Genomic DNA, 23,225 nt, shown 5'->3' on the forward strand with positions numbered 1-23,225 from the left:
AAGTTAATAAGTGGATTAAGCTTTTTAATTTCATCTGAACAACAACAACAAATTTGTCATCATAATGCTTGACGGTTATGCAAGGTGTGCAAAAAAGGGCAGTATAGTTCACTGCAATGTCGTCATGATGAAATTATCATCAATAATATTTAAGTGTTGAATTAAATGCAAAATCTGAGGCGTGATTTATGCCCAGCACAAGTTTATTGCTTACGGTTAGGGGTTTTGAAAAACAGATACGAGCTGCTTGCCTTAGCAAACGCCACTAGCACAGCATCATTAGCTTTTGTGTGCCACATGGTATTTTTTTATACTTATCTTAAATACAAAATGCCTTACATGTATTAGTAAAAATCTATAGTGTTATCATGCTGATCTGTGATGTTTACTGAGTAGTAAAGTGCTTATGTATGTAGCCACAAGATGTCACTTTGGTTCATGTAGATTCCTTGTTTTTGTGAAGCAAAATCTGTCTAGATTTTTTATTTGTTTTATAAATCCATACTGGCAGACAATGATTTTTTTTTAGTAAACAAGTATTAGCATGCCTATTGGGGAAGTGTAAGAGTAAATTGTGAGAACTATTTTATGTGGGAATTAGCTTCAGGCTATGCTGACTAACTGCTAGGCCTAGGTGGAAATTCTACAGACAGGTTTGTCTTAACTGAAACTAAACGATCATTCAGGTTTGTCTTCCAAGAATGACATTATCATATGTTTTGCGTTAGCTATCAAAATGAAGTGTGTTCTAGCGAAATTTTTAATTGGAACATGCTTCATTGTAAATGTGTCAACGATCAACTTCTGTCATGTGAGGCAAACAAGATCAACCGTATGAGGAAATATCCAATGCAAATAAGCTGCTGTGTTGCGTTAATATTTTTGGGTTTAATTCTCATTTTGTTGATCCTTTTCATTTTCTATCAAGCAGTGTCAGGGAACAGCTGCGTCCAGGTCGCAGGACATAAGCAGAGAGGTTTCAGTGAACTATGGAAAAATGTGTCATTTCGCTTAAGGCAAAGGATGAACACTGCTTTAATGACCGACATGAATATCTCTGTTTCCTCTGGTCTGGACAAGCTTCAGAGGAAATGACAGTAACTGCAGTAAAAATAAAATAAAAAAATCACATATAATGGCACTTTATTCCACATAATTTTTTTTTTTAAAAGATATCTGGGCATATGCATATTTTTAATAGTTCCTTTCAAAACCATTCTACATGATCCACAGGTCCAAATATTTTTTAAGCTTTATGTATTTTTACATAGGCTACTGTTAAAACAAAATCAATACAATTTAATAGTTCTTTATAGTAGCTTTATAGTTCTTTATAACATTTTTGGTAACACTTTTTAGGCTGTTTATTAGTACTAATAAAGCACATATTAATGCTTTATTCTGCATGACCATATTCTACATCCCTTAAAGGAGAACTCCGGTCAATTTTAACATTGAGCTCATTTTATTGTACATTTGGAGTGCTGTCAATACAGAGAACAACGACAAAAATCGGTGTTGCCTACACCGAGTTATTCTATTTTTAAAATTTGCACCCTGTTGACTTCAATAGGGCAAGTACTAAACCTGCTTTTAGGCTCTTAACATCCTTGATGTGTCATTACAAGTGCACAGAAAATGTGAGTGATTCCTTCTGAGTGAACACGAGTGGATCTGACTGCAGTAGATGTGAAAGATATGTATAAAAATGATGTTATTTAAGCCAGCGCAAATACCTGTTTACATCCTGTTTTTCGGTTGAAGTCCAAAGTAATCGATTGCCGAGTTCACGCGCATAGGTTTAGTTACCTATGATCACGCGCGTGAACTCGGCAATCGACTACTTTGGACTTCAACCGAAAAACAGGATGTAAACAGGTATTTGCGCTGGCTTAAATAACATCATTTTTATACATATCTTTCACATCTACTGCAGTCAGATCCACTCGTGTTCACTCAGAAGGAATCACTCACATTTTCTGTGCACTTGTAATGACACATCAAGGATGTTAAGAGCCTAAAAGCAGGTTTAGTACTTGCCCTATTGAAGTCAACAGGGTGCAAATTTTAAAAATAGAATAACTCGGTGTAGGCAACACCGATTTTTGTCGTTGTTCTCTGTATTGACAGCACTCCAAATGTACAATAAAATGAGCTCAATGTTAAAATTGACCGGAGTTCTCCTTTAATCCTACCCAATACCTAAACTTAACAATTGCCTTACTTACTATTAATAAGCAGTAATTAGGAGTTTGAGGCAAAAGTCACAGTTAATAGTTTAATGGTGAGAATTGGACCCTAAACTAAAGTGTGATTATATTTTTTATGTTATATATCTTGTAAAGTATAGCAAGGTGTGCTAAATCAGACATCTTTTTAGTTCCCATCTTGATGGTGATTTAGTTTATCAGTGTTTTGTCTGGCTTTACGTGTGTCTATTGATTTCAGGCAGGTTTTCTTCAGCATCTCTCTCTTTGCCCTTTAAAAACCTCCACCTTATGCAAATGGCAAATGTGATTACAGCCCAGACAGTGATGAAAAGAGAAGGTCACCGCTTTGCAGATCTTCATTAATGTGTGTCCGTGTTGTCCTATGAAGGCCACTGGAGTGAATTTATGATCATTTGTCATTTAACCTTAGTTTGTCATCTGGTTGTCCTCATGCTCAGCAACACTGATGATTCATAGTTGTGACATAGTTGTGAATTTAAAATGGAAGTGCACAGAAATCGTTATGTGAATCCAATGTTATTGCCTGAAGGACATCCATTTTGTTTGGGTTTTATCACAGTACAGGGTCACTTTGGCGTTCATGTGATGCTCCACCAAGAACTCGGAGATAAAAGCATGAACGTTTCGACTGTCACAGACAGATGGAAGACTAGAGGAAGGCTGTGTGCTCGCAGATGGCTCTTGTGGTTTTGTCAGGAAAGAAGCTATAAAGAGCAGCTTGGTTCATTTGTTAAAATATTATACTTTATAATGGCTAAATATGTTTATGTGAATATAATACGACTTAATATTTAATAGGTCTAAAATTCCCCTTCCCTGGTAATGGTTAAAATATTAAATTTACTTTCTAAATCATTTGTCCATAACATTATACCTTCAACAAAAAGATAAAGAGTATCTGGAAGATGTCCAGGATGAATTTCAGGGAGATAACTTAACAGATAAAACAAGTGTTTAATGAACCATTCCCAGTCCAGAGATAAAGTTCGCTGGAATCCACACCAGATCTGTCCTCTCCTCCCATATGACCCTGTTTGTTTAGCCAGTTCCTGTCAGACAAGTTTTCACTGGGTCGTCAGTTTCAAATTGCACGTGTTTGTTTGTGGTAGTTTGAAAGACAGATATTATAAAAGTGCAACATGCTTATTTAGGAATATTTTGTATGAGACATCTATTGTGAAATGCTGTCCAGTGCACCATTTACATGAGCTGGGTGAAAATAGTTGTGAAATCCATTGGAAAACATCCAGCCGTCTGTACTCATGTTTAACAAAAGCCAGGTCAACTCAACATTTACAGCTGAAGCTAGCCATCTTTGTGGACGAATATTTTTTTGTATGAGCTTAAGCTCATAGGTCACAATTTATTTATTGCATTAAATACACTGTAAAAAAAAACTGTAAATTTACAGGAAACGGTCTGTATTTTTTAACAGAATTTTGTCGTTTTGTCATTATACAGTGAATACCTGTTATTTTACAGATATTTGTTGTAATTTAAAGGTCCACTATTAAATTTACAGGTAATTGCTTTTATTTTGGTTTTACATTAATTTTACGTTTTTAAAAGGAAATTCTCTGTAATTTTATAGGGTTATGTGTAATTTTACATAAAAAATTAAGTAATATTTTACAGATTATTTCTGTGGAATTAGAAAACAAAGAAAATAAGGTATAACTGCAGAAATCAGCAGTCACTAAACATGTTTTCCTTAAAGATTATTAAGCATGTGGGGGTTAAAGTGAGTTTTAAGATTTGTACACACATTAGGCAAGCCTATTTAATTATTTATAGTCTTTTAATTTTGTCTTGCAAATAGATGTTCATTTTGATCATCATTTGTAGGCTATTTGCCCGAAAATTTCATTTAGGCCTATATTTTATGTCTTTTATGAATCGTTTTTCCAAATCTGCGTGGCTTTGTGTGCGTTTGTATGTATGTGTGTGTGTGTGTGTGTGTGCCCGCGCGCGCGCGCAGATTCAAATTATCCGCCATTACGTTTCGTTGCTGCTAGTCCCGCCCACAACAGTTAGCTACAGATCTGTCTCTGTCGTCGATCTGTGTCAAGGGCAAGCGGGAGATTTGAAGTTTCAGTCTACGCTCGTGAAGTAGTCGTGGATTGTGATCACAGTGGTTCAAAGCTATAATCGTATTCGACAGAAGCAACCAGCCGTGAGCAGGAGCGCTGAACACATATTAGTTGTTTGTAGTCTGTCAGTCAGTCCAGAAATAATGCGCCCTTTTTCAGTGAGCCTGGTTCGTCGTCACAGCGGACCTCATCCCGACCGATCAACGGCTGAGGTAAGAGTCTCATACTACATGTGTGTACGATATTTTATATTACATTTGTGTTAAGTGGTTAGACAGTTTCCATGCTAACGTTAGCATTCTTAAATGATGTTCAGTTATAACTGGGTCAGGGCAAAACACTGAAAATGCAGCATGCGTTTTTAATTATCGATCTGTGTTAAGAAAGATCAGTTGAACCCAACCCACATCTCTACTTATTAACTTAAAGACCTAAAACAATCTTTAGTAGACTTGTTATTCATATTAAAGTCCATAATTGTGTATAAAATCTTCGTTATGATAGTCAGTAACATTAAATCAATAAATGGCGGGATATTTTGAAACACTGTCTGGAAGCTGAAAACTTTTCTCTTAAAAAAATACTTTATTTTATTATAATAAAATTGTAGTAAACACGTTTTTAGCTGATTTTTTACCATTGTAATAGCCACAGTTTTACTAAAAATAGGCCTACCGTGTTTCTTTTGTTTATTTCGTAATAGTTAACATGACTAACTTTATTAAGACCGTTAAGAAATCAAAATACTGTAACTTAAGGTACTTGTTGATGATACAGGAAAGCCTAGAACAGGAATACTAGAATATGAATACAACATGATGAACCCCTAGGACCTAGGTGTGCAGCTAGGTCACAGTAAATCATATTCATTTAACTTTACTTTCTATAAATGTAACTTAGCTAAAATCACATGGCAGCTCAAAATATTACTGTTAGCCTTTCCAGCTCAGCTTCAAGATCATAGTCATTTGAGTTTTTGCATTGTCCCAATGGAACATATTCTGACATGTGTAAATCTAATACTGAGTTTTAAAATAACTTGTGTGTGTGTGTGTGTGTGTGTGTGTGTGTGTGTGTGTGTGATTTCAGGTCACGTGGAAAGCAGATGATCATGGCAAACAAGGTATGGGAAGAATTCATTAAAACATAAAAATCATAACGGTTCTGATTCCATATGTTCATAACAGTCTTCTGATTCCATATGATTGCACTAAAAGTATGCACAAGGTTTGGATTTGCTACAGCAAGATTACGATTGTGTTAGATTCCACCCATCTTTCTTTATTTTTTTATTATTTTTTTAACTACCCACTAAGCAAAATTATGTCCGAAAGACTTCTTTTCAATGTCTTTGTTACAAAAATCAGACGTTGAAATGCCGTCCACTGAGGAGCCAGAATGAAAGTTATGACGTCTTTTTTTGACGTGTTCTGCACGTCCGATATAGACGTTCATCGAACCTTCGTACAAGGTTAAAACTAGTTCAGATGTGGCCATTGTGGACATATTTCAACATCATTTATGGTCTCATTTAGACATAATTACTTTGACTATTGCTGTCAGATGATCTTAGTGAGAATTAACAGAGGTTTAGATGTTGATATTAGTTTAATTTGAAGTGTCACCATTGTGGCGATCCGTGTTTGCTTTAGTTGGGCTCTTGGTCCCCGTTCCTTTTATTTGAGCTTTTCTTTGGCTGCTGTAACAGTGTGTTTGTGTAACACAATTGTTGTGGCAGGGAAAGCCTAGAAAAAGTATGAGGTGTTATCAGTTCAATGTTGATGATGACATAATTATCACAAAATGAGCCTTTAATATTGTGTTTAAAGTTTTGTGTTTATATTTGCCGTTAATAACCACCAACCTTTTGGAACTGCATTATTGGTGAAGGTGTATTTATTTGAAGGTGTGTAAAAAGCATGTGCACATTATGTTTTGAGCAAGAGTATCATACAGTCACACACAGACATCAAGATTTTGGATATGAATCACAACAACGGTGACAACCAAAAAAAGCTTGGGAATTAAGGATGAGTTTTGTACTATGAAAGCTACCCATCATGCATTGCAGCATGAAGCTTTTTTTTTAATTGTCACCATTGTTGGAAATCATATGCACAATCTTGATGTCTGTGTGTGACTGTATGATACTCTTGCTCAAAACATCATGTGCACATGCTTTTTACACACCTTCAAATAAATACACCTTCACCAATAATGCAGTTCCACAAGGTTGTTGGTTATTAATGGCAAATATAAACACAAAACTTTAAACACAATATTAAAGGCCCATTTTTGTGATAATTATGTCATCATCAACATTGAACTGATAACACCTCAAACTTTTTCTAGGCTTTCTCTGCCACAACAATTGTGTTACACAAACACACTGTTACAGCAGCCAAAGAAAAGTTAAAGTAAAAGGAACGGGGACCAAGAGCCCAACTAAAGCAAACACGGATCGCCACAATGGTGACACTTCAAATTAAACGAATATCAACATCTAAACCTCTGTTAATTCTCACTAAGATCATCTGACAGCAATAGTCAAAGTAATTATGTCTAAATGAGACCATAAATGATGTTGAAATATGTCCACAATGGCCACATTTTAACTAGTTTTAACCTTGTACGAAGGTTCGATGAACGTCTATATCGGACGTGCAGAACACGTCAAAAAAAGACTTCATAACTTTCATTCTGGCTCCTCAGTGGACGGCATTTCAACCTTTGATTTTTGTAACAAAGACATTGAAAAGACGTCTTTCGGACATCATTTTGCTTAGTGGGGCTCTGTCATTTAGAAACATGACTTTTCCTATCACTACTATCTTAATGACACATATCTTTTAATCCAGCTAGATGATCTGACGGTTGCTGCTCGCATCTCAGCCTACCTGATGGAAAACTCTTGCTGGATGAATGACCTTCACCTTTAAATCAGCCTTGCCAAGACAGAACTGCTTATGGTTCAGCTTTCAGCCAAAACATACTTGCTGTGATCCTGCTGATTTGCCTTATCATTAGGAGGATCAGGCCCTTCCTATCGGAGCTACACAACTCTCTTGTTCTATCCAGACTGGGCTATTGTAATGCCCTCCTGGCAGCTCTTCCAGTGTCAGTCAAACCTCTGCAACTGATCCAGATGCTGCAGCAAGAGTTGTCTTTAAAGGTAGCCCTATGCCTAAACTCACTACTTCAGATCTGTGTGTCTCCAGAAGCATGTGCTCTGCAAGTGAACGGCGCCTTGTGGTGCCATCATCCCAAAGAGACACAAAACCACTTTCACTGACATTTACCTGGACTGTTTCCTGGTGGTGGAATGACCGGCGCAACGCAACACATTTTCAAGAAACTGCTAAAGATCCATCTTTTTCATAAACACTTCACCCAATAATACTTAATCTTTGTTACAAAAAAAAAAAAAAAAACACCTTTCTATGTGTACTGTACTAGACTAACTGGGACTTGTCACTGCACTTGTTGCTTTTTATTATCTTTAATTATTATCTTAATTGGTTAGTCACTTTGGATAAAATGTAATTGTAAATGTTAAAATAAGTTATACTGTAAAGGTATACGGTAATTGCTTTTTATTGTGGATATTTTTACATGTTCTAAATTATATACTAAGCTTCTATTTCCTATCAATCACTTATCTTGATGTTTAGTGTTTGTTCAATTACTAATACTTTAAATATGCAGGTAATTTGTACTCATACATTTAGTTAATTTAAAAGAAATTGACTGTACATTTGCTATTATTAAGAACGTAATTAGAGATGTTGTGAAATTGGATCTGTACAAATAAAAAATAAAACTGTAAATTTACAAACATTTGTATTTGAATTTATGTACTTGTGTGCATTTTTTATACATAATTTCATTGTTATTTTACACATAAAAACTATTGAAAGAAAATTACTGTAGATAGACAGCATTATTATATAAAATAATTTTATAAAACCTTAAATTTACAGTATTTAATTGTTTTAAAGGTGTATATGACTTTTTAAAACATTAAAAATCCCAGTAATTACATAAGATTTAATGTAATATTAAAGATATAATCTGTTATTTAATTATGGAAAATTACTGTATTTTAACGTGATTGTTTTTTGCCGTTATTTTACGGTAATTTTCTGGCGCCCCAGCTGCCGGAATAATACCGTTTTTTTACAGGTTTTTTTTTTACAGTGTAACCAGTCTTGGAATGTTTTTCATTTTTCTTTATGTTCTTCAGTTTTTACTTCCTCTGTTCCAGATTCAGTTCATACTGATTTTTTTTCTTTGTTTTCTTTCTCACGCTCTTTACCCTTCACATTCGCATAATTAAACTCGCATCCCAAAATAAATAACCTCATGCAGAGAGCCCTACAAAGGGAGCAGATTGTAAACCCAGCTTAATCACTCATGACAAGTAATTGTTTTTCCTATTTTTATAAGACTGTCACAGAGATTGCCAAATGTTTTGCTTTTTTATGTGTCAGATAACCAGTATGCAGAATCAACTATCATATTTTTTACTTTTGGAAACAGTAAAAACGTGTCGGTGGGATGAACCGAAAAACTAACAATGCATCTGAAATTGCATATTTCATTATATAGTAGTATTGGTGAAAAACAGTATGTGACAGGAGCATGTCTGAATTCACAGTACTCATAAAATAACCGGATGACCTACTTCCTGTGAGATTCTGAAGTGTGCATATGGACACTTTACTATCCCTTGAGGCCATGGGAGAGGATTTGAACCAACTGATGCTGATAGGTCACATGATAATGACAACATGGCAAATGTAGTACGTCCAGATAACATTCATACTGCACATATTCACTCTATACAGAACATACTTTTTTAGCCATTGTGAAGTAATAACTAAGTATGCGATTTTGGACGCAGCCAATATTATTTAAGCATGACTAGTTGTTATACAGACCGTTATTTTAAGCAATTAATACTTTTATTCAGTTAGGACACATCAATCAAAAGTGACAGTTAAGAAATGTATAATATTGTAAAAGATTTTTAATTCCATTAAATGCTGTTTACTCAACTCAAAGAATCCTGAAAAATGTATCAAAGTTTCCACAAAAATATTAAAAATCTTTTTAACATTGACAATGATAAATGTTTCTTTAGCAGCAAATCAGCATATTAGAATGATTTCTAAAGGATCATGTGACACTGAAGACTGGAGCAATGATGCTGAAAATCCACCTTTGCATTACAGGAATAAATTACATTACAATTATATTACAATAGAAAACTGTTCTTTTAAATTTTAACGATATTTCACAAAAGCACTGTTTTAACTATATTTTCGATCAATTAAATTGAGCCTTGGTGAGCATAAGAGACTTCTTTCAGTCTTAGCAAACTTGAGCGTAAAAAGCCAAATAATAAATACATATTTTTGGCACATAGGTTAATTGACCTTTGAACTCTGTCGAAGTCTTGTAATGCCGTTGTTGGGTGCTGTTCTTTAGAGACCCACTAGATGGCATCAATCTGTAGACCTGATTTTAAACTACCAATAACTGATGTGTGAATATCAGGAAAAAAAAATGCTCTATATCTACACTGCAATTCAACCACCCAGATATTTGCACTTTTTTCACACCTTCCTTTTTTAAATGTATTATTACTGGCATGAAAGTGAGTCTCTGTCATGGAAGGGAAGCGGTTGCTTCCTGTGAGAGCTGAAGGAGTGTTGTGGGAACAGAGGCCAGTGTATTGACAGTCTGTCTGATATACCACAGTGCTGAGGAGGAGACACACACACTGTTTAGAGTCAACAGAGCGGAGGAGTTGAGCTTATCTCAGCACAAGACAGAAAACAGTGAGACGGAGAGAGATTCCAGAGTGCTGACGTGTCCTCAGAGGCAAATGATGTGCTGTACGACATTGAGCTTGAAATTATATGAAGAAGGTTCTTATGAGAGGAATGCTTGTAGGATAATTCATTAGTTATCATTACCATTCTGTGAGGAAAACTACATATTCAGAGGTTTTATGGCACAACCAGACGCATCGGAAGGATAAATCCAGTGCGGAGGCTGAGGGTGAGCTGGTGTGTGTCACAGTACAAGGGTTTTAATGCTTTTTATCAGATCAGGCCACTTAAAGGCATGAGGCCGGTCGATGGTCCACGAATAGGTAATGTCATTAGCTCAGGCTGTGATTGGCAGATGCAGCCAGAGTGAGGTATCATGGGATGGATCTGCCATCCCTGGCAGAGTTATGAAGCTGGGTTTCATAAAATCACTTATTGGTTTATTAAATATTGATATTGACTTTCCTAGAGTAGGTTGGGCCTTTATTTTCATCATAGCTGTAACAACAAAGCCGTAGTTTGTAAAGCATCGGTTAAAGTATGTATTTTAACTGTTTCAAGAACTAAATAGCGAAATAGCTAATAGCTTTTTTGGGTGGTTCATTTGTTTAGTTGTCATTACAGTGTTGTGTTTGGTTATATTAAACGTCATCCATTAGTTTCAGTGTGTTTTAGCGCCATCTGCCAGCAGAATGTGCATGACAACAAACAATGTTTCTTTTTGTTATTTAGAATAAAAGGTCATACTGAAATAAAATTTGTTTTGGTTTAATAACAGACAGGTGTGTAAGCCACTAAACCTTTATCAGAGATGGACACCACATGGATCAATAACTCCAACCAGGACAGAAGCCTCAACCGCTAATGAATACAGGAGTTTCTATTTGCTGAGACATTTGTTTCCATTCAGACTCTGAAGGAGGAGAACGAGCTGGTTTAGAAAATACAAATACATATACATTTAGAATAATACACTATTAAATTCAAAGCTACCAAAATGTAAAGGTGTAGCATGTAATTCTGGCACCAGTAACAACATGAATAATATTATTTTTTGCACATAAAGACTTACCTATAACACAAGCCATTTAAGACACACACCATGAGCTCCAGGGTTGATAACTGTTGATATGCATCTGTAGAAACGTCAATTTAAACAAAAGTTTAATTCCTGAGAGCGCCACCTGTCCACAAAATCCACTACTTTTTTTACTACAAAAGGCACCAATTCAAACCTCTAAGGAGAAAGGAGAACTCCGGTCAATTTTAACATTGAGCTCATTTTTTTTGTACATTTGGAGTGCTGTCAATACAGAGAACAACGACAAAAATCTTGTTGCCTACACCGAGTTATTCTATTTTTAAAATTTGCACCCTGTTGACTTCAATAGGGCAAGTACTAAACCTGCTTTTAGCCTCTTAACATCCTTGATGTGTCATTACAAGTGCACAGAAAATGTGAGTGATTCCTTCTGAGTGAACACGAGTGGATCTGACTGCAGTAGATGTGAAAGATATGTATAAAAATTATGTTATTTAAGCCAGCGCAAATACCTGTTTACATCCTGTTTTCGGGATGTAAAGGTATTTGCGCTGGCTTAAATAACATAATTTTTATACATATCTTTCATACATATTTTACATATCTTTCAATGAGGTTCATTCTTGTGTTACGCATCACGTTTGAGCTTCAGCAAGAACCAATGAGGTTCATTCTCGTGTTAGGCATCACGTTTGAGCTTCAGCAAGAACCAATGAGGTTCATTCTTGTGTTACGCATCACGTTTGAGCTTCAGCGAGAACCAATGAGGTTCATTCTTGTGTTACGCATCACGTTTGAGCTTCAGCAAGAGCCAATGAGGTTCATTCTCGTGTTACGCATCACGTTTGAGCTTCAGCAAGAACCAGTGAGGTTCATTCTTGTGTTACGCATCACGTTTGAGCTTCAGCAAGAACCAATGAGGTTCATTCTTGTGTTACGCATCACGTTTGAGCTTCAGCAAGAACCAATGAGGTTCATTCTTGTGTTACGCATCACGTTTGAGCTTCAGCGAGAACCAATGAGGTTCATTCTCGTGTTAGGCATCACGTTTGAGCTTCAGCGAGAACCAATGAGGTTCATTCTTGTGTTACGCATCACGTTTGAGCTTCAGCAAGAACCAATGAGGTTCATTCTTGTGTTACGCATCACGTTTGAGCTTCAGCAAGAACCAATGAGGTTCATTCTTGTGTTACGCATCACGTTTGAGCTTCAGCAAGAACCAATAAGGTTCATTCTCGTGTTAGGCATCACGTTTGAGCTTCAGCGAGAACCAATGAGGTTCATTCTTGTGTTACGCATCACGTTTGAGCTTCAGCAAGAACCAATGAGGTTCATTCTCGTGTTAGGCATCACGTTTGAGCTTCAGCGAGAACCAATGAGGTTCATTCTTGTGTTACGAATCACGTTTGAGCTTCAGCAAGAACCAATGAGGTTCATTCTTGTGTTACGCATCACGTTTGAGCTTCAGCAAGAACCAATGAGGTTCATTCTCTTGTTACGCATCACGTTTGAGCTTCAGCGAGATCCAATGAGGTTCATTCTCGTGTTAGGCATCACGTTTGAGCTTCAGCGAGAACCAATGAGGTTCATTCTCTTGTTACGCATCACGTTTGAGCTTCAGCAAGAACCAATGAGGTTCATTCTTGTGTTACGCATCACGTTTGAGCTTCAGCAAGAACCAATGAGGTTCATTCTTGTGTTACGCATCACGTTTGAGCTTCAGCAAGAGCCAATGAGGTTCATTCTCTTGTTACGCATCACGTTTGAGCTTCAGCGAGATCCAATGAGGTTCATTCTTGTGTTACGCATCACGTTTGAGCTTCAGCAAGAACCAATGAGGTTCATTCTCGTGTTAGGCATCACGTTTGAGCTTCAGCGAGAACCAATGAGGTTCATTCTTGTGTTACGCATCACGTTTGAGCTTCAGCAAGAACCAATGAGGTTCATTCTAGTGTTACGCATCACGTTTGACCTTCAGCAAGAACCAATGAGGTTCATTCTTGTGTTACGCATCACGTTTGAGCTTCAGCAAGAACCAATGAGGTTCATTCTCGTGTTAGGCATCACGTTTGAGCTTCAGCAAGAACCAATGAGGTTCATTCTTGTGTTACGCATCACGTTTGACCTTCAGCAAGAACCAATGAGGTTCATTCTTGTGTTACGCATCACGTTTGAGCTTCAGCAAGAACCAATGAGGTTCATTCTCGTTTTAGGCATCACGTTTGAGCTTCAGCAAGAGCCAATGAGGTTCATTCTCTTGTTACGCATCACGTTTGAGCTTCAGCAAGAACCAATGAGGTTCATTCTTGTGTTACGCAGCACGTTTGAGCTTCAGCAAGAACCAATGAGGTTCATTCTCGTGTTAGGCATCACGTTTGAGCTTCAGCGAGAACCAATGAGGTTCATTCTCTTGTTACGCATCTCGTTTGAGCTTCAGCAAGAACCAATGAGGTTCATTCTTGTGTTACGCATCACGTTTGAGCTTCAGCAAGAACCAATGAGGTTCATTCTCATGTTAGGCATCACGTTTGAGCTTCAGCGAGATCCAATGAGGTTCATTCTTGTGTTACGCAGCACGTTTGAGCTTCAGCAAGAACCAATGAGGTTCATTCTCTTGTTACGCAGCACGTTTGAGCTTCACCAAGAACCAATGAGGTTCATCCTCGTGTTACGCATCACGTTTGAGCTTCAGCAAGAACCAATGAGGTTCATTCTTGTGTTACGCAGCACGTTTGAGCTTCAGCAAGAACCAATGAGGTTCATTCTCGTGTTAGGCATCACGTTTGAGCTTCAGCAAGAACCAATGAGGTTCATTCTCGTGTTACGCATCACGTTTGAGCTTCAGCAAGAACCAATGAGGTTCATTCTCTTGTTACGCATCACATTTGAGCTTTAGGAAAATGGTTTGTTCTCACGTGTCAAGCATGTTCGTTTATGTTCACTGATCAATGTTTATGTGAATAAAAACCTATTTTCAATCTGTCCATCATATAAAGATATCATGTATCTTCAGAAAATTTGGACTAAACCGCTCAATTCACATGGATTAGTTTTACGAATTTATATGGATTCAAATGCCTACAGAAAGGTAGTAAAGGCATCATTAAAGTAATTCATGTGACTCCAGTGGTTTAACCTCAATTTTATGAAGGTGTTTTGTTTGCGCAAAAAAACTATTTACCATTTTATTTGCAAAATATTCATCTCCAGCGCGCGTTCATGTGAGAACCACGACGCATGTGTGTGAACTATCTTTTTAATGCTGTTTTTTGGATTTGTTTTGGCCCAGACAACAAGTCAGCAGTCTTTATGTAAAAACACAAACAGCAGATCCGTATGTTTTAAGAGCATCATTTCATGTAAGCAGTAGTGCAGGCTAAAACAGAATAACATACTGTAGCCTAAGGCCCTCCTGAGTGTAAAATGATGGATTGCTCCCTCACTCCGCACTTCAGTGATCTTAATGAGTGGATCTGGAGAGCTGAACACAGCACTCTGAGCTCGTTGTCCTTATATTACCAGTGAAAGGTTACTCACCCTCTGTGTCTGCAGCCCATGGCCAGAATCTGCTGACTTATGTACAAAAGCAGTAATTTAATTAGAAGTGGCTTTGAGTGCTATATGTGTCCACTTCAGAGAGTTAATAGCAATGAATGTCAACAATCGCTTATATGTCATGTTAATGTGAAACAGGCCATTCAAAACAAGACACTGAAATTAGATTTATTATTGACTATCACAAAAATATATAGGCCTAAATTTAAACTTTATGCATTTTAATTGCATATCAAATTTCCATTCATGTGGATTACAATTTTAACACAAACTTAACATGATGCATATTTGTCAGTCATACATAAATGTCTGTAATAGTACTAATAAACTAAATGTGTTTTAAATGCAAATGTTTCAATCTCATATTTTAAATGTTGAATATTACTTGTTCCACAGCTGGCCATATATTAACCATGTTCATTTAACTGAATACATTTAATTGTTTCATAATGAACACATTTATACTGATTCTAAGCAATTTGAATAAGTGCATTTTGAAAATATGATTATTTAAATAAAATAAAATATATGCAAGTAGTTCATAATAAAATGTGCCAGGAAACATACCTGTTTCATAACAGTTTCATTTATTATGACTGACAAATATGCATCACGTATAGTTTGTTTATGTTGTTTGTAGCGGTGTACTCCAAAATGGATGAATATTTTATATGCAATTCAAAAACATAAATCATACTTTTAGGTCTAAATATTTTTTGGAGTGTATAATCTTGAAAAAAGCTAAACCAGCAAACATTCAAACCCAAGTTGTTTCTTGGAAATGTATAAATTCAACTTTGAACTGACATGAATTTTTAAAGGGCATATTTTAGTCTAAAATCCTGACGAGCTCTGCTGTGCGTGTGCATTAGTTTCCCAAGACGTCCTGGCATGGGCTGTTTTATGGCTGATGAGGAACAGATACTGTCAGTTCAGGTTATATCATGCAGGCTAAATGGGGAAGCACTTTTCTTACCCAGTACCGTCCAGTCTCGTTGCTTAAGTCTTTATTACCACAAAGCATTTGTTTACACAACATCACAATATTTAACATGTTTGCTGCCTATTGCGTTTAAAGGGAATGTTTTCAGATTGACATTCAGTTATATTATGACATTATGATGTGTAAACATGCCAAGTAATACAGCACAAATAGCCAACCTATTTTGTTTGAAAATATGGCAGTTATTCAGTCCTACATTTGTGTACATATTACATACATTTTATATTATATACTGTATATATATATATTTATATATAACTCTTGAACTGTCAATAAAATATCTTGACCAGAAATTGATACATCTCTTGATGGAAATAACATCACAACATTTATTTCCATCAAGAGGTGCATCAACTTTTGGCCAAGATCTTGTATTTACAATGCAAGAGTCCAGCACTCTGTAGAGTCTCCTCCAGCACATCCCAAAGACTCTCAATGAATTTAAGCTCTGGACTCAGAGATGATTCTTCATGCTCCATCCCAACCATTCTTTCACAATTTGAGCCTGATGGATCGTGACATTGCCATCCTGGAATATGATCATGATGTGTCTTCCTACATGTTTTTTTTAAGAAATGAAAATCTACACTCCATCAATCAGGGCTAGAAGAACTGTTGCCAAACATATAACATGCTAGTTAATGTCTAAATCTACTCTGCATGCACACAGACATTCACGTTCTTGTGTTTGTTCCAGTAGTGACATTCTTCAGGAAAACTCGACACAGCGAAGCTCTCCTTGTGACGACTGACGGCATGAACCAGAAAGCCAGCTAACTGCTTCTCCAGAAGCTCCACGACAGCTTTGGCATCTCCCTTCCTCGCAGGACCTTCCATCATCTGTTTGATGCTCTCGTTGGGCACAGGCTGCGGGGCGCTGCAGAACGAGACCACCAGGTTTATGTCATTTCCTTCAGATACTTCAAAATAACTCTGTCCGGCCACACTCTGAAAGTTTTGTCCAGCTCGAAAGTTCCTAATTTTGCCCAAGTCACTAACGCCTCTGATGGACCAGCTCACCCAGTCGTACTTCTTCACCAGGAAGTCCAGCAGTTCCTTGGCCGTTTCCTGGAGGTTCCCATCCTCTCTTTCCTTCACGAGCCTCTTGATGTCCAGTTCAGCTTGCTCTGGAAACGAATGCACACATTTCTCTATCGCTTCCTTCATTTTCATCTCAATTTCTTGGATCTTTGCGCTCCACTCTTGAATCTTCTCCTGCTCTGCTTCTTCTCCCTGAGTAAGGAAACAATATCCCAGCAGAGCGATTATTCCCAGGCAGAGCAGCTCCTTCAGCCTGACGCAGAAATCTTCCAGGACCCTTCTGTTTCTGGCCTCGTATTGTTCCACAACATCCAGGATTGGCTCCCCAAATGTGCTGTTCCCCATCACAGCATCATAAAGCACACAGAGGTTTTTCTCCCCACCTGTTATGAAAAAATGCTCCAAGAACAAGCGTTTTTTTACCTCCTTATACTCAGGTTTGGCCTCCAGAATGTCAATGTACTTTCTAAACTGGTTCCGCAAATTTTCCTCCACAGAGAAAAACTGGGTATCCAAACGCCTCCTCCTAATCTCAGAGTCAATGTCTTGTAGCTGAGATGAGAGGACATCTAATTTGCTCCTCACAACTAGAAACTGATCTTTGACATATGTGATCTCCTTGCTTTCCACATTGTTGAGGACGAGCTTGAGGACTGGAGCTGCAGCCTCGAAGAGCGGCGACATCTCTCCAACAGCGCTGGCCAGCACCTCGGCTCCTCTCTCAAACATCTCCATCACTGCTTCAATGGCCTCCTTCTTCTGGGCTACAACCCTCTCTAGTGGACTGGTCATTTCTTTAAAAGCAAAACCACAACACACACAAAGAAAACCACAGTTATATTAAGGTACATTTGTAAATTATTTAAGCAAACTGCTAATGCATAATTAACTCTTTCCCCTCCACTGGCGGAATTTTCCGGCAATCCAGTCTCATTCAGCTCCCTATTCAGTAGTCAGGGCACTGATCAGGGAGTCTGCCATTTTAAGGGCTGTCTCAATCGCAAAATCCTTTCAGTGCAAATATTTACATTACAAATAGAAATAATATGATTTATATTGGTTTATGTTCACTTATGTGAAAAATATATATCATGTGTTTAATTGAAGTGTATAGCCATGTAGTTCTGCAAAGTAAAGAGTGCATTGTTAAGTGCCAAGATAAATGTTTTGTTCAGCTTTCCTCTAAGGTACAGTAAATGAGGCATCAAAAGACATGGATCCTATGCTGTATTAATTGTTATATATATATATATATATATATATATATATATATATATATATATATATATAAATTTTTTTTAGCTAAATAATGCATCTGCCCACTGCAACATAGGCTATAATAGGTATTTAAAATGTGCAATCACCACTTTTGGCAGATATTTGTAATATATCATATATCAGAAATTAAAACCACAGTGACATACAGAGGAGAGTCATATAGAATTATGAGAAAAGGTTCATGGTTTGAATCTGACATAACCCCTCAATAGTTAAAGTGGCTTTAAAAATCAACCATGCATCAGAGATAAATAACTGTTCAACTGAAAAAGAATTATAGATTACTTTAAAATAATGTTGTTCAATAAAATACACAATGAATCTTTTAGGTTACATTTGTGAATCCAGAGTTCAAGACACACCTTGCTAATCTCTCTAAAGCTCTAATGCAGTCTGCCTCGTGGATGTGTCTTAATTATGCGCATCCTTGAGATAACATCATCATCATCATCATCATCATAGCAAAAAATATTTAAACAGGTTTCTCACGCCTCTCAGGATGAAGAGCTGCCGGAAAGACCTCCAAGTTTCCAAATTATTCCCACAGTTTCAGGTTCGATTTCAAAGCAAAATGTCGTGATCAAATGCTCACTGTGGAAAAGATGTGCGCGCGTGTGTGTGTGTGTGTGAGAGAGAGAGACAGACAGAGAGAGAGAGAGAGAGAGTTGTGCGCGCACTGATAGGTTTGGGGTCGTTTTGGAAAGCAGTTTGTAACTGTCGGATCAATGGCTCATATTTGACAGCAGTGTATTTTTATAGTTTGTTTGCAGATGGATCTCTGATGTCCTATTCAGACATCAATTTTACACGAGACTGTTTAATTGCTGATTATTTGTGCGTCGTGCGCAACATCTCACGCGCTGCTGGACATGAACGTGCGCAGATTTGGGATTTTGGCATCTCAATATCCAAAACAAGGTATTTTACAGCCTATTTAATAGCATATAATGTAAAGTATTTATATAGGTATACTATTGTACAGTGTTACATTTTGTTATAGCCATCACGGTACTCGAGTGTTTAGATTGTGCCTCAGTCAGTGATAATGGACAGCTCACAGACTAGGCTATGCATGCTCTTTTCGAAGCTATTTTAATGAAATGTTTTAAATATTTACTTTATTTATTTAAGTTAATAGGCTATCAGATAATTTACGGATTAGTTATCACACTTTCCATTAGGGAATATTTTTTAGGGTAAATAGTTGTTTTTGAAAATAATGTTTTTACGTTTCCACTAGCCTATATAAAATTACAATGGATAAAGCAGCAACATATTTGTGAGTTTGTGAGTGTAAGCAAGAGAGAATGAGAGCATCGGTGTGACAACTTGCCCCAACAGTGGGCCTATGCATATAAAATGTGACCTTGAGAAGAGCAATTTGAAGTCTACCTTGGATCTTTTTCCGAATGTATTTCAGTGTGGCTTTTATGTTTGGCAGTTTGTTTATCCAACAGCTATAATAAAATAGAATATGTTGATACTGTAATTTTTGGTTTAACAACAGAATTAATTACAATTAGAATTAATTAATTACAAAAATGTCTTAATTTCAGACCGTTTTGTACTTGGTATTTGAAAATGACATAGAAAACCACTGCTAGAGAAAATCATGCAATTGTTTTTTGAAATGTAGAAATTGACAAAGAAATTTAGACTTTTTGACAACTTGCCCTGGTCTCTGGTACTCAGATGAAGGACAATGACGGTGAATGTATTATTCTTATATTGCATTTGGCACATTGTCCTAGAATTATTTCCTTTTTCTTATTTCTTTTAATCATGTATATCCAGCTTGAGGGCTCTCTCCGTGGCTATTTATTTATTGTCATTAGTTGTCTAGAATTTTTCCTGGTGAACTCATCAACAAAAATACACTAAGAGACAATATAAACACATATAAATAAAAATGAAAAACAACACGTATACACTGCTCGAGAAAAAAAAAAAAAAGAGTCTCTGATCGGATTTACAGTAAATAGGCTATGATTGGATCATCACTGCAGTGATTATTATGTTTGGCAACAGTTCTATAACCATAATTGATGGAGTGTGTAGCTTTTCATTTCTTAAACAACCATGTAGGAAGACACATCATGACCATATTCCAGGATGACAATGTCAAGATTCATCAGGCTCAAATTTTGAAAGAATGGTTGTGAGGGAGCATGAAGAATCATTTTCACGCATGAATTGGCACCTCTGAGTCCAGAGCTTAAATTCATTGAGAGTCTTTGGGATGTGCTAGAGGAGACTTTACAGAGTGCTGGACTCTTGCATTGTCAATACAACATCTTGGACAAAAACTGATGCACCTCTTGATGGAAATAAATGCTGTGATTTTATTTCCATCACGATGTGCACACACTACATAAATTATAGGGTTAGAAGAACTGTTGCTAAACATTTAACATGCCAGAAACAATAATCACTGCAATACTGATCCAATCTTAAACATTTACATACATTTATGTATTTATTTTTGGCCGGGCAGTGTATATTCCATCAATTACAAGGAATGAAATACAGATGCATAAATACCAGAGGAATTAGAGCATGAACAATAAGTGCTGTTAAAAAATGTTTAGGTTTTAAGTGCTTTAGTGCTTTAATTGTAGATGATTTGTTAAAAGTCTGCCTGAAGAGGGGTTAAGAGCTGTCCAGACGGATATTAATTATACATTCATGTTGGTTCTGTTCTGTTTAGCCTAAGGGGGGTTATTGCTGCTCTTATACATGCTAGGCTGCATGGATGTGCAGAGAGTTTTTGCCCATAACTGAACTATACTGCCAATCCTAACAGTATGCTAATTGTCGTATTTGACGATAGTGGTCCTGACTGAACTGTAGGATATTTCAGAATTGTTAGACCTTTTCTAAAATGATAAATGTCTTCAAAGATCATAACCTACCAATTTTGAGGCAGACCACACTATATTACGGATCTGACTTCTCTGCTTCTCTTATTAATCAGGATTTGGCTGAAGAGTTGTCTGAAGGAAAGTCACACTGGGTAAAGTGAATCTTGAAATTTCTTAGCGATAGGACTAGGACTTGCATGCATATATTTTTTTTTATTTATTAAGTGAACATTTTCTCATGTTTGACTTTCAATAGTCTTGTTCTTTAGCATGAAGCTGCTTTTATTATTATTATTATCTCAATCACAGTGTGTAATGACTGTGTTTACAGTGAAGAATAACTAGATTAGCTAAATCGTATATGTAATTTGGGTCATCTAGTGCATGTCAGGATAAGTTACACACACATATAAAATATATATATACAGTATAACTTTTTTCAAGACAATTTATTTTTATAGAAGGATAAATGTATATAATTGCATTTCATTATGTTTATGTAATAAAGTAAATTTACCTAAATAATTTACACAACCTGCTTAATTTGAATTTCCCTGCTGTCACATATATTGGACAAAAACCTCAAAACACTATTTAAAGCACGATCACAGTGCCCTTCACTTTGACACTATTGCTCACTGTGGCTGACTGAAATGAAAGGAAGAGTGTGTGTATTTCTCACATCTTTATTCACAATTCTGCATAGTACTTGAGACAATGGCAGAAGAATATAGCAATATAATGTAATTCTAGAGAGATAGAGATCTACAGAATTTTTTTAAAGGCTATACAAGTTATTAGGATTACAGATTTGTTAATTGGCATTAAAGAAAAAAAATATTTTGACTTTGGCTTGGGCAGATTCACTTTGAGTGCGTGTAGTAAACTGTACAAAAAGATGAAAACATCACTGGCAGAAAATAATATTGCTGTATGACAGTATCATGACTTTTGTTTCACAAGTGCAAATATTTGCAGGAACACGTTAGAAATGGGGTAACAGGTTGATAGGTGGTCGCTAGGATGTTGCTAGGGAGTTACTAGGTGTAGATAGATAGATAGATAGATAGATAGATAGATAGATAGATAGATAGATAGATAGATAGATAGATAGATAGATAGATAGATAGATAGATAGATAGATAGATAGATAGATAGATAGATAGATAGATAGATAGATAGATAGATAGATAGATAGATAGATAGATAGATCTTACTAAGGTTTTCTGAGTTGTTGCTTGGCCATTGCTAGGGGTTTCTGAGTGGTTCCTAGGAAGTTGTTAGAGGGTAACTAATAAGGTTTTGAGAGGTTGTGAGAGCATTAGTTGTGACTGAAAAATAGACAGAGAAGATAGAAAGACAGATGAAAGAAAAGTCACATGGGTTAAAATCACTCATAAGTGTTCAGCACTTCTGACATTTTTTTGGCCACATCTTTCATTTTTTCTTCCCACTCGATGCTCAGAGCTTCTTCATCATCTCCGACGATGGCAGCGTAGCTCATGAGAGCAATGAGGCCGATGCAGAACAGGTATGTGAGTCGCGTGCAGAGGTTTTCCATGACGCGCTGGTCACCATGTGAATGATTCATGTACACCTCCAGAATGGGTTGGCTGAAGATCTTTGATTCGCCCATCACCGCACCATAAAGTGTGTACAGGTTCTGGTCACACTGATTGATCACAAAGCTCCTTTCAAACTCCTTCTTGCGCTGTTCGTGTGCTGCAGACGCCTCCACGGTGTCCATGAACTTGTAGAACTGATTACGAATGTTTTCTTCTAGACGACAGTACAGACCATCCACCGTCTCCTTTCTGATCTGAAGTAATACATTCTGATTCTGCTGTGAAATTTCATCCAGGGCTCGATTCACGCTGCCGAACTCACGTTTGAGTTTCCGAATGTCTTCGTCGTCCACATGGTGCAGCACCACCCGGATGAGAGAGCCGGCCACGCCGAAGATGGGATTGACCACCGCTGCTGCTGACGAGATGGTGGCCACACATTCTAGAACCTTCACAAGGCCCCTCTTCAGCTTCTCTGGGTCCTCGAAGGTCTCACTTTCAGCCATTGAGTCTGGAGGAAGAGCCCTTCTCAGAGATGTTTACCTGAAGAAGAAACTGGTGAGACAAAGACACAATATTCACACAATATTTAGTTTGAATCTTTACACTGCTCCTTTTTAGAACAAGCTCATGATCACTATACAGTTGTATAGAAAGCAGCTGAGTGAAGTTTCTTCCAAAATTGGTAAAGTTGTCCATATGAAAAATATTTAACATTTTCT

The 23,225-nt window shown here is 36.9% G+C and overlaps 2 protein-coding genes across 2 annotated transcripts in view; both read right to left on the minus strand.

Moving 5' to 3' along the window:
* Window positions 1-16,409: 16,409 nt before the first annotated feature.
* Window positions 16,410-17,591, minus strand: LOC308704395 (protein rapunzel-like; the record flags this gene model as incomplete). Its single annotated transcript, XM_081388630.1, has 1 exon — window positions 16,410-17,591. The coding sequence occupies one exon, from the start codon at window positions 17,589-17,591 to the stop codon at window positions 16,410-16,412; it is 1,182 nt and encodes a 393-aa protein (XP_081244756.1).
* A 4,017-nt stretch (window positions 17,592-21,608) lies between these two features.
* The window catches only part of LOC308704379 (protein rapunzel), a 4,535-nt gene continuing 2,918 nt past the window's right edge, over window positions 21,609-23,225 (minus strand). Inside the window, exon 2 of the mRNA XM_081388611.1 lies at window positions 21,609-23,058. Coding sequence (XP_081244737.1) covers window positions 22,329-23,009 — 681 coding nt within the window. The 5' untranslated portion in view covers window positions 23,010-23,058 and the 3' untranslated portion in view covers window positions 21,609-22,328. The remainder of the gene's footprint in view (window positions 23,059-23,225) is intronic.

Source organism: Scardinius erythrophthalmus (genome assembly GCF_964197995.2).
Source record: "Scardinius erythrophthalmus genome assembly, chromosome: 16".
NCBI lineage: Eukaryota > Metazoa > Chordata > Actinopteri > Cypriniformes > Leuciscidae > Scardinius > Scardinius erythrophthalmus.